General features: G+C 42.0%; 2 protein-coding genes across 2 annotated transcripts in view; one reads left to right on the top strand and one right to left on the bottom strand.

Annotated features, from left to right (window-relative positions):
• sprt (sprite) overlaps nt 1-2,301 on the top strand; it is a 63,371-nt gene extending 61,070 nt beyond the window's left edge. Inside the window, exons 10-11 of the mRNA XM_053769766.1 lie at nt 390-551; nt 715-2,301. Of these exons, the coding sequence (XP_053625741.1) occupies nt 390-551; nt 715-1,935 (1,383 nt within the window). The 3' untranslated portion in view covers nt 1,936-2,301. The remainder of the gene's footprint in view (nt 1-389; nt 552-714) is intronic.
• A 156-nt stretch (nt 2,302-2,457) lies between these two features.
• On the bottom strand, nt 2,458-12,560 carry LOC128683808 (uncharacterized). The gene is made up of 9 exons (XM_053769767.2): nt 12,008-12,560; nt 10,754-10,986; nt 9,927-10,030; nt 9,471-9,624; nt 8,527-8,703; nt 7,971-8,141; nt 6,778-7,451; nt 5,871-6,102; nt 2,458-5,315 (listed from the first exon to the last, which is right to left on the bottom strand). Exons 1-9 carry the CDS (start codon nt 12,214-12,216, stop codon nt 5,119-5,121), a joined length of 2,151 nt encoding a protein of 716 aa, XP_053625742.1. The 5' UTR covers nt 12,217-12,560; the 3' UTR covers nt 2,458-5,118.
• Nucleotides 12,561-12,690: the final 130 nt, after the last annotated feature.

The following is a 12,690-nucleotide window of genomic DNA, read 5'->3' as shown; positions in this document are numbered from 1 at the left end:
TAGAAACATGTCTTGGGAGGTGATAGGCAATAATAGCATTTCCAAAGATGAGTTGACATTAGGCCGGAATCACAGTCGAATCATCATAATGCTAAGATTTAATTTTTACACTGTTCGCTGCGTCACAGTCCGTATGGAACCGAGAACACAAGAAGATGAGAGAAACTTTTACACCGATTAGTCATTGTTTCTGATTTTTCATTTTCTTTTTATACACAACTGCTTTAGGCTATCAGGAGAACGCTAAATAGTATAAGCCAGAAAGCATACTAACAAACAATATCTTTCTACAAAAACAGAACTATAAAAAAGTACTGTTAAGAGGCGCCATAAGGAAATTTGATTCAGCTTTAGTCACCGTTTCTATAAGTGTAATAAAACGATTTCAGAACGAGGCGATATCACTGCGGGCAGAACTGAACGCGTTGCGCACAGCCTCCGAGGAGACAGAGAAGGCCAAGGAGAGCTTGCGGTCGGACAACACGCGGCTCACACACCGCATCTCGTACCTGGAGGAGCAGGTCGCGGAGCTGCTGGCGCGGCACACACAGGTACACTCATATCAAGCTACCCTGCAAGGTCATCGTCATGTTCAGCCATTTAACTGTCCCCACTGCGGGGCAACAATCTATCCTACGGATGGATAAGGAAACAATCGCAAGGAACTGTATGTCTCATCCATGATGTTATTAATTTCAATGTACCCTTTTTCAGGTGCAGGCAACCAGCAGCAACGACAGCTGTATAACCGTCAATAAAACTAAGAAAAACGTCACCAACATCAACATCACGTCGGAGCCGCAGTCCAGTTGCAGAAGTCCCAAGTCCGAGGTGCAAGTGTTCCAGAAGGGGCCCGACATCACGGCCATCGTGGCGAAGCTGCCCGGGCTGGACGGCGCCGAGGCCAACCTGCCGCTCATGAGGCCGCGCTCCAACGCCTCGGGCGCCTCCTCCCGCGCGGCCGCCTCCCCCCGCGCCTCCCCCGCGCCTCACCTCCGCTCGCACAGCTCCCACAGCCTCGAGCACAAGGCCGGCCGCATGAGGCACTCCCTGTCCCATCACTGCATTCACGGAGCCGTAGACTACAGCGCCGAAACCGACGCCGCTATCCGCATGATCGAACGGAACCAAAGACACATTGAGAAACAACGCTTGAAATCAGAAATTATGAACAGATCCAAAGAGGAATACTTCCGATCGGACAGCGATATGGATTTGAAGGATTCAGAGAGACATTCCAGTGTAGGCAACGTGACATGCGATCCGAAGCATTTCGAAATAAAGAAAGCGGCCGATCGGATAGAGGAGAGTATAAAGAAAACCAACTGGGCCGAAAGGAAAACTCTTTCGATCATCGAGCAGCTGAAGCGGTCGCAGCGTCTTAGGAAGATGAAGAAGAACGACAGCGCCGAGGACGTACAGCTCGAGTCGGAGAAACATTACATGTACCGAAGAATAGACGGGAAAGTGCTCGAGAACGCGCACAAGTCCAGTCGGAGAAGCTCCCGACTGCACTCGAGGAGCGCCAAGTCTTCGGAATTCGAGTCCGAATGTTCGGATTATCCGAACGGAGACGTGTACGGGAGTACTCCGAGGATAAATTACGGGTCGGAAAGCTGTTCGACGAGGTTGAGCCATTACAGGAAGAACGACGAAAGGTCGGCAGAAAAGACAAGGCCGACGCCTCCTAGAAAGCCTTTAAGGTTGTCGCTTCACAAGGCTCGCAGCGCGCATTCCCTGACGAACGGGAGCGAGTCGGAGACGCTGCAGAGCGCGGAGCTGCCGGAGCCCAAGCGGCCGGTGAAGCGCTCGCACGGCGCCGACCGGAGCCGCGCCACGCCGCGTCCGCCGCGTCGCCTCGCCGACCTGGCCGCGCCGCCCGCCGACCGCCTCTACCCCGCGGACCAGCACGGCCTCAACGGGAAATGGTGCTAACGTCTCGACCCTACAGCGGATACCGCTTTTATTGCGCTGGAGACAAGACTGTGACAAAATGTGACCTGTATTACAAAACTATAGTTTTCAATGTCTACGTACAAACGCTAATGAGAAAAAGAGAACAATAGTTCACACAAAAGTAGACTCTTAAACAGAGAAAGATATAGATACTCCCTTGAACTATCAAAGAGACGCAGAGGCTAGAATGTAATAAATATGTATAAATATAATGATATACTACTATTAGTACTGTATACGCACTCGCGCCGAAGCCGTACCTTGCGTGTAAATATATAAGTTAAGCACCCACCGCGTAAATACTCACCTTTATATATATGTAATGTTAGGGACTTTTGTAAAGCCAAGAGATTATAAATATTTATAAGTTAACAGCATTTCTCATCAACCTTACCTTGTTTAACAACTATATGTAAATCTGTACAATGAACTCTTGTGCTTATTGTAATAATGACTAGAATAGTTCGCCACAAAAGAACCTTCGTAAATAAGACGAGTAAATATTTCATAATAAATCATATAATTATGAGCGAAAAAAAAAACAAATTATATATTTACATCAAAATATAAATAGAATAATAACTCATCTAACGGTTCTAGTTCTACGTGTACAGACAAATATTTTACATTTGTTTCCTAAGGATAATAATTATTAATTATAAACAATGTGACTTGTGTTAGAGTGAAACACAAAGTCCGAGCAGTCTTACAATCACGCCGCTACGTCGAGAATCGGCTTCATTAACCCATAGTGAGACGCTGGCAACTTTGTGCACGACCGCCTTGTAAAGTTTTTAGTTTTTTTTGAAAAATGAGCTTTAAAGCGTCCTCCGTAGACATATTTTACATTAACAACTGACGGACTGAGAGCAGTCGGCTAATTTGCTGTCACTGTAAAGTAAGTCTACAGGGAACGCTTTAAAGCCCACTTTTCATTGTGAGTGGGAGCGGTGCTGAAGTGTGCTAACATTTAAAGTAATAAACAAGACCACTCCTACCCGGAAAAATTATGTTCACAAAAATGTGAGCTTTAGAGCGTTCGCTAAAGACATACTTTACATGAACGAAAAATCAGCAGAACACTATTACACCACTTAGTGTAATTATTGAGTATATCTAGAGAGAACGCTATAAAGCTCACTTTTCAATGAACGTTACATTTTCGAAAAGTGGCGGTGCAATTTAGTATATAATATATGACAACTAAATTAAACTTACAAAGGGAAATGCATTTTTTGCCATCTAATAGGATCCGCTCCGTGACGCGTAAATACAGCACGTATTGAACCTGCGTCGGTCACCGCACATGCGCATGACCAGGAGGAGCCGCCATTTATAATACGCACTATGTTTACGCGTCATCAAAGTCAACATTTGCTGCCTGGCAGGACGGTCATGCATGATATTGCCTAAGGCTGCCGCCAGACGAGCACCGTTTACGTCGCACAGTTAATATTTCGTGGGTCGGAAGCCCGGAAATGCCAAAAAAAGAAATCGGTCGTCTGGCGTCAGCCTTACGGCGTATTATAGCCCAATGTGGCATTACAATTGGTTGTAACAATCACTCAGAATATATGAATACATTCACGCATTCAGATAAAAACTTAATTGCTATCATGAATTTTTTAATCATAACAATATCTTGAATATAATGTCGCAAAACATATGTTCAAAATTATCATTTGATTTCTTTGAATTGGTGTATCGCGATGGTTAAGTCAGAAATGAAATAAACCAGTAGTTTGTAGCTTGTGAGAAACAACTATAAATATAAAAATTGACGAGAAAAAATGCCTGTGAAGGTCTAATTTCTGAATAAATGATTTGAATTTGAATTTATACTTTTGACTGTCTAGTCTTGAGTCATAAAACTGTATATAGACTGAAGACTAATTTTAGTAGTACACTTTTAAGTTTTCTAAGACCAAACGACTTAGATGCTTGAAGGGCTCAGTTGACTCGCCTTATCCGTCTCAAGTCACACGAGTAGTGAAACATAACCAACTTTAAAATAATAAAATAAAGCAATATTGCTTCTTTCTCTCACAAGGAACTCTTAATACATTACGACATACACGACTTAGTGTGAGTTATTTTGCAAAGAGCTCGAGTATAAAATCTTTTACCCTTTTAATAACAACTCTAATCATTTTAAGTCCTTTTATAAAACGACAAATTTTTGTTAACCCTAGTTAGAGCATATAAAGAAGATTTAACAACAGTAGGATCGCAATCCGATCGGGCCGCGCGAGAACTGAGGGGTCAATAGAGACTCGAGCCTTATTTTTGAGTCCTTTATTATAAACCTCAAAATTGTATCTAGGTTAAGTACATCGGTTTTACAATTTCTGGACAAGTTCTTTATCAACTCAAATTTTAAGAAAAATAACATAAATCAGCATTTTTTTTAGCAACTAAATTTACTCATGGAGAAACCAGGAAAATTGATTAAGTATTTTATAAGAGTGTAAGGTTTGGGCCAATTTTACACAAAGTGCTATTAATCATACATATCTCCATAAGAAAATCTTTCAATTCCGTACAATATCAACAAATCATTCTCAAATTTTAAGTTTAACATGCATATAACAACCTCTTAATTCCAAAACGTTAACTCGTTCGTTTCAACAAAGATGTGCGTGCGCGCAATCTGTTTAATACGTTTTCAAATCAGCATTGTGGATTCATCATACTTTAATGTTAACTTGCAATCAAAACGCAGGCATTGATTGCCGGAAGACGTTATTCAAAATTTAATCTCCGAATTTTCACGAATTTGCCGATTGGTGTAAAAGATTTTACGCAACAGTACGCAACTGGCGTGTCACGCCTTAATTACACGCTAGGCGTGTTTTCTCGTACACAAAATAATAAGACTGGAAGAGACGCCCGAAGGGAAGGGAATCAATAAACTTCAAGGAGTAACTATTTATTTGCGTGTCGACGAAATTTGACAACGAGAACAGGTCAAATCTTGTCTTCCTAAAAATTAGATACCCCAATGACTTCATTTATGGCTACCATGTCTCATTTTCGGGAAGACATGATTTGATCATCTTGATCCGGCTGACAAATGGCATCGACACACAAATAAGAATAAAATCGTGGCCGGGAGAAGGGGCTTCTCGACTAAGCTACCTGTAGGGGGAACGACAATGACATTTAGAACTGGTAACAGCGCTGCAAGTTGACGTACTTCTTCATAGCGGGCGGAAGAGGCAGCTCCTTGACGCCCTGCTTCATGAGCAGCGACAGACGCACGCGCCGCGCGTCGCCGCCCGACGCCGCGCGCCGCTTGTTGCGGCGCCGTTGTCGCTCGTCCGGGTCGCTGTCCGACGACTGCGACGACAACTGAGGACCTGCAGTGGGAGTACATTGATTTGACAACCTCCGTGGCCTAATGGTTGTTACGCTGGACTGCTACAGGTCTGATCTCCGGTCAGGTCGAGATGAAAAATTATATATTTTTCAGATTGGCTTAAATCTTGAATCATACATAGAATCGTTGAGTCAGTTTCACACAACACAAATCTTGAATTTACTTTGGGTCGAATACTCTTAATACGTGTATAGGACGTACATACAGTCAGCATTTTTATTATTGAAACAACTAGATAAATTCATTCATATTATAGCACTTATATTTTGCTAACAGTGAATAATTAGTATCTTCTAACCTTATAACACCTATCATTTGACAACATCATCTAACTAATTTCCAAGGTGTTGAGTCCCGGACTTTATATCTTTGTGGTCCGTCGTTCCAAAATGCTAGTAGATCCTATATGCGTCTATAATTTAAAATGTAACGTGAAAATACTGGTAAGGCCCAATTTCTGAATAAATTCTTCAACTTTGAATGAGAACACGCAAATTAAAAAATCGTTTCACTTTGATCAGTTGCGACAACTCACCGGCTCCGGTGTCACTGACGTCGTCCACGTCATCAGACAAGCTATCCCTATTTTCTTCCTCCGACTCAGACTTGGTGGGGGTGGTGTTGTCCGGGGAGGTCTCCTCGCCGAGGCCGCTGTCCTTGTGCCGCGGCTCCTCGTCGCTGGAGCCCTGCAGCGCCGCGCCGTCCTCCCACTCCATGCCCCAATTGGACGGGCCCGCTTCGGCTGTACTCGTTTTGCCCAGGTATATCTAGAACATCGGAAAATGAAATTGTTCACGAACATGTTAGCGTAATATGGAACGCATCAATTTCTAAAAGTCAACAGGACATTAATGTTGACGACTTAAAAACTTTTAGTTGCTGTTTCTTCTATGGTAAACAACATAAACACTACTTGAGCACCTCTCTTCTGTCGCTCTGAAGTTATGTGTAGTGTATACTCTGTGTATTGTCTGCTAACATGGAAGCGACTATGCGATAAGGCAAATAAAATTTGCAAGTAAAGGGTTCCAGGAATAGAGGAAGACCTGAGAAGAAATGGATGGAGTGTGTCAAGGATAGTGTGAACAGGAAAGGAGTATCAATGGATATGGCAAATGACAGAACGAAATGGAAGGAGCTTACATACTGCGCCGACCCCACATGAGTGGGATAAGGTCAAGAAGAACTTAAGCGACTGATGTTTAAACTTGGACCGATTTTGATGGAATTTAATGCGGTTATGGCTAAAGCCAACATAGGCTACATTATGTATTATTTATATACAAGTTAACGTACACTAGATATGATATATGATGATTAATTGGTTTTATTCAAAAATCAACTCCTTATGGCCTGCAATAGAGGTGAAAGTTCGTATGAAAACAAGATAATGTTCGCTGCTACAGCAACAGCTAACAGGAAATTAATGTAAAATCACCCACCTCGACCTCGGCGGGCACCTGTCCCCGCGCGCCGGCGGCGGAGCCCCGGCGGCTGCACTCCCCCGCCACGCTGCTCCAGAACGCCTTCTCCTCCGAGCTCCTCCTCCGTCTCTCTTCAGACTTCTCTCCTGGACTCTTCCTCGACTTCCTCGAATCACTCCTCCTCACTTCCGAGGAACCTGAGCCTGGAGCCACGGCCCCACCGGCTTCTGATTCAGCGTTTGTTCTCTCCGCAGCTTGTAGAGCATTTTTTCCAATTTTGACCTCACTCTGTGTGCCTTCGACCATATTTCCTGTGGTTTCCATCGCATCTTGGGGCTTCTCGGGCTCGTGTCGCTCCTTGTCCACCACAGGTGCGTTTTTAAGCTCGTGTTCTACGTCTTCTGTCTGGCTCCGTAAGTTTCCAACCTCGTTTTTATCAATTTCTAAGCCAGCTCGTGCGCATTCTGGTATATCTCGCGCGCTTTCAGCTTCATTTCGTGCGTTTTCAGCCTCGTTTCGTGCGTTCTCGACCTCGGCCCGCACAGTGTCTCCGGCGCCGTCGCCCAGTATGTCGCGGAAGTCGAGCGTGATCAGTCCGCAGCGGTGCGGTCTCTCGTCGGCGTCGTCGTTGGAGTCGTGGTCTGAGGGCTCGGCCGCGCGGGGCAACCCTTCCAGCCCGACGTCGGGACTACCTGTAATGACAAAACTACATTACTACCAACCATTTTTATGTACCTGCGCACAGACGTTTCTCATGGATGGACAAGAAAAGGCGATAAAAACAGAAATCGCAAACGATTCAGACTATAGCAGCGAAACAATATAATTTTGAACCTATTTACCCCCAATAATTACCTCGATATGCAAACTAACATTTTTTTAAAATGTATGACGTCACTTATTTATGTCAAAATTTTATTTAAAACTTAAGTCTACTGCCGACTTCGAAAGCGCAGGTGAAGAAGAAGAAGATATGGATAACGCTCGAAATCGTCATTGCGTCATTGCTAACGGTACATAGCCCACATTACTGTAACTATCGACTATCGATAGCGTTTGGATAGACTATCGATAGTTTGAGAAAAACAATAGATCTACAGTATTGATCGTTTTGCACAATCAATATTGACAAATAATATTGCAGAGCAATACTATCGATAGTTAGACACATTATCCATAGTATCGACAGTATAGCTCCACAATAGCTATACCTCCGCCGTCGTCGTCGCCGGCGCGGTCGCTGTCGTCGTCGGTGTCGCTGCGGTCGAAGCGCAGCGCGCCGGCGACGCGGTTGTGGCCCATGCTCAGCATGAAACTCAGCAGCGCGTTCATCTCCGACGCGCCCGTGTCGCGGTACAGGTCGTGGAGGACGCCCAGACCCTCTGCAAATGGAAATTATAAGCATGATCCAATCATTGCATCATCATAGTAGAACAGTCCATCCTTGTCTAAGCATTCTTCTTTTCAGCCACTCAACGGATTTCGATATTATTTAGATAGTTTATTCCCCGAGGTTTATACATACAAAACACCGATTTCAAATTACATGCAACCTAGAAATTCAGCTAATCGCATTTTTCGAAAAATTTCTTCTCGTTAAAAATAAAATGTTTATTATTCAAGACTGAGTATCTAAAAGCGAAAAAAACATCAAGCAAAGATAGCAATGTCTTTAAATCGCGATATCTTTGTCGCTCGCTCTTGCACAAATGTTCAAGCTGCTATCTGTAGCGTGATGATGTAGCCTAGAGACAGGGGCACACTGACCGACGTCGCTCTCGTCGTCGATGGGAATGCAGATCCTGCGCGGACAGGACTTCTTGGCGGGCGGAGCGCGCGGCGGCGCCCGGCGCAGCTCCGGGTGCCGCCGCCCCAGCGCCGCGCGCATCGCCGAGCGCACGCGCGCGCGCGCCAGCTGCTGCAGCCGCACCGGCGTCTGCTCGTCTGGACGACGCAAATATTACGTATCACATGTCTCGCCAAATATAATGCCACATTTACACTCGGCCCTATTGGGCAGGGGAGTGAGCATCCCAGTGGGCAGCACGAGTGTGTGAATAGGTCACTCGCGCTGTCACTGCTCGTGCTCGTGTCACTGCCGCTGCCCGGCGCACACGGGAGTGGAGTAATAAAAAACAATTACAGAACCTTATGGAGTTGAACGGGTAACATGTGATGACTTATACTGATCAGACATAACGAACTGTCGAACCAGAAACCTCGACAAGATCGACGTCAGTAATTCTTGCGATTTGATAAATGAAGAAGAGAGAGAGAACAAGAATATGAAAGCTGAATGTAAATGTGGAATTAGATTACACACCAACACTGTTATTTACAAAAAAGCTAAAGTATATGTTTGATATTGACAAATGAGATAAAACTTACTTTAGCTTAATAGCTTACTTCAACTTATTATGAATAACGCGGCAATCACATTTTAGACGATAGCGAAGCATTTTAGACGATACGCATACTCTGCTTTCCACTTCGATTGCGAAGAGATTAACAACTATATATCAGGTTAAAAAATCCACTGGAGCGTAGCAAAGCGTTACGTAGTACATATAATGTGTATGTATATATATATAATATTACCTTTATGAACATTCATTCGATTTACATAATATATAAATTATATGCCATTTACAAATTTCACTTAACTAAAATGCGGTATTCGGATCTAATCTGTATATATAAAACTTAAATACCCAATTTGATGAGGTTGGCAGCGTCCTGCTTGGTGGGCACGGAGAGCGTCGCGAAGGAGACATTGAGCACCGTGCGCGAGGTCCACTCGTGGTCGCTCACACGCCGCACCTGCACCAGGTTGTCTTCCAGCGGCATCACCAGGATCCCGCCGACCTGACGACATACCCAAATATAACCAAAGTCAAATCTCAAATTCCGTTCAATAACTAAAAATGATAAATATTATATACATATGTTTTTAGGGCTCCCTAGTAAACAAATACTTGTGTCCGTAATCAGGGTGTCGATTCTGATTCAGATTGAGAAACACACTCACTGTGTACCAATAAACCATCACCGTTTTAATAATCAATAGCTACAAAAGCTAATTAGTCACGATTCTTTTATTGCTAATACGAACTGGTGTCAGATATTATTCAAGTCTTAAAAAAATGTGGTAGAAGTATAGAGGGAACCTTAATGAGCTGTTTGAAGTAGTTCTCGTATTCAGCGGGGCAGCCGGCGCCGCAGTACACGCGGTCGTAGGGTGACAACAGCGGCGCCAGGCACAGCGCGTTCCCTGTAGAAAGATAAAAGTTACAACATTGGTAGGATACAAATTAAAAAAAAAAACCTATTTATTTATTTTCATTGCATTACATAAATATGTGACTTAATACTGTTTATAACAACATAGTCATGAATTATTATTCTTGTAATTATTTAACTATGTAACAGGTATAATAAATTGATAGTTTATTCTTAAAAACTATACCACATATTCTCTCAGCTTCACAGATTAGATAAAATCGCCAAACTTCAAGATCAAACATTTGTTTAATTAGCTGCAAGTGTGTTATAAAACATAATAACCAAAAATAGATCTCTCTTGTACTGTTAACTTAACACTATCTACTTAAGTACAGTGGGGTTGGAAACTTATATTCACATTAACCAACAAATGAAGATAATAAATCCTATTTTGCAGGCTATAAAGTCCAATGTCATTCTATTTTTTATGGTTTTATTCTACTGATGGCCTAGTAGATATGCAATTATTAATCGACATGAATACAAGAAACATACAAACCACAGCAAACCCAGATTGTATGATGTTGCATAATATGGTACCTTGAAGTCATTGACCTTTGACAGGCAATGTTATTTTTATATATATTTATGTAAACAGCTAAGGATTTAAAGATCAATAGTAGTAGTAATAAATATTTATATCCCAAGCAAAATTGTGATCTAAGAAACGCAAGTCAAGCCAAGTGAAAACCCACATCATCATTACACTTACCAACATAAAATTTAGGTTCACAAAAGTTGAACTCATCCACAGCAGCAGAGTTTTCCATGAACTCGCTAAGTCTTTTGTTGGCATACTCCACGACCGAGGGGCGGATCTCCACCCCATGGCTGATGCCCTGCGCACCCAAGATGAGCCCCACCAGCGTGCTGAGGTAACCCGTTCCGGACCCCACATTCAGGAACGTTAGTCCTGGCTTCAGCTCCAGGTTTTCCATTACTTCACTGTAGAACACAAAATTACTGCCTGAAATCTAAATCAATTGACTCTATTTTAGGCATCAAATGAAACATTTCAGTACTTCATAATTTAAATTACTTACATAAATTAGTATCATTTGTATAGAATATGGAGTACACCAATACACAACAGCTAATGGCTACTCATATGCTACAGTTGCTTTATGAACATCTTTCTACTAAATATTCTAATCACAAAAGTATTGGCTGTTCTATTCAATTATTTTTGTCATTTACATAGTAACTTTTGCTCTATTATACTAATAATATTATGTTCATTAATTTTAAAAAATAAAAACATACATCCTCAAAAGTTGCCAAAGTCTTAGCTGTTTATTATGTAGGGGCCTACTAAAGATTTGTTGTTGCAAACAATAATTGACAATTAACCTCGGGCCCATACCTAGACATGAAAAGTGAAAGGCCATTTAAATTGCTGCTGTCAAAATTAAGCTATAAATAAAATAAATTATCATAAAATGTGAATTACATTCTAATAAAAAATTCAGATGTTTTTTTGGCAAAATGAAACAATCACACTTACAAACATGTCCTTACATATTATACAACAAAGTCCTCAGCCACATCTGCCAATCACAATAAACTGAAAAATTTTAATGTGGTTTCCACCAATAGATAATGTGATTCCTGAGGAAAGTTTAGATGTAGCGGAGAGAAGTTGGGATGGGTGGTTAGTGTGTGATAAAAAATAAATAAATTGTCTACTGTACAGGCAAACCATAGAAAGTTTTCATATAAGTAAACAATTTCTTAGTTAAACTGAACTTCTTATCAGATCCTATCTATTTTTAGCATAGACACTTAGACAGGTCAACTTTTGTTTGTCGTTTGTTTGCCTTAGATTCACAATAGCTATACATCACAACAGTAATCACTAAATTCAATTCGAATGATATTTGTATAGTATAAGAGCAATATGAATTACGTAGACATAATAACAAAACTCTGCTTTTGGAGGTAGGCAAATAAAATAAGTTTTTGTTACCTATAGATACAAGGAGCGGACATGTGAAGAAGGCCGCTCCTCCAGGCTAAGTCCTTGTACGCCTGGTCCCTTGCATCGCGCGTCATGTAATCGGCACGATCCAGCGCCCGGAAAACCTGCTCCACAGCCCTTGTTCGGATATAATTGCTACCCATCAAGTTGTCAATGAGTTCATCATTGTCTCGTCCTGAGCTTACCGCACCTCCCATTTTCTTTCGTTGTTTATATTGATCACTATCGTTAAGCCTCGCACTGAACCTCAGCTGATATATATTGTGACGTCACGATTGTTTTTTAACATATTTTAAGAGAACTATGCAGTCCAATGACCGTCAAAAGAGATACTTCAATTTTTAACTTTCACTGACTATTTAAATGTGGTCTCTGTGCGAGCGAATTACGTAAATACACGATTTTCAAACATCCGAGCAAATCCACCATCACAAGAATTTGTGGTTGGTTGTGAGATGTTGTTTTCTTTCTTTCTGTCAAGGAATCAATTTTGCATACAGATAAAAAATAAAGTTAGTCCAATGACTAAAGAAAATCTATTCTCTAAAGGCTAGCCGCACACGTTTGGCTTTCAAATCAATTTTCCTGATGACGTTTCAGGTTCGAAAATTCCGTGGTGCTGCTTTGTGAACATTTTACATGAAATGACCCACAGATAAAACAGTAATTTA

This window comes from Plodia interpunctella, chromosome 3 (genome assembly GCF_027563975.2).
Source record: "Plodia interpunctella isolate USDA-ARS_2022_Savannah chromosome 3, ilPloInte3.2, whole genome shotgun sequence".
NCBI lineage: Eukaryota > Metazoa > Arthropoda > Insecta > Lepidoptera > Pyralidae > Plodia > Plodia interpunctella.
This window is presented reverse-complemented; position numbering and strand designations above follow the sequence as displayed.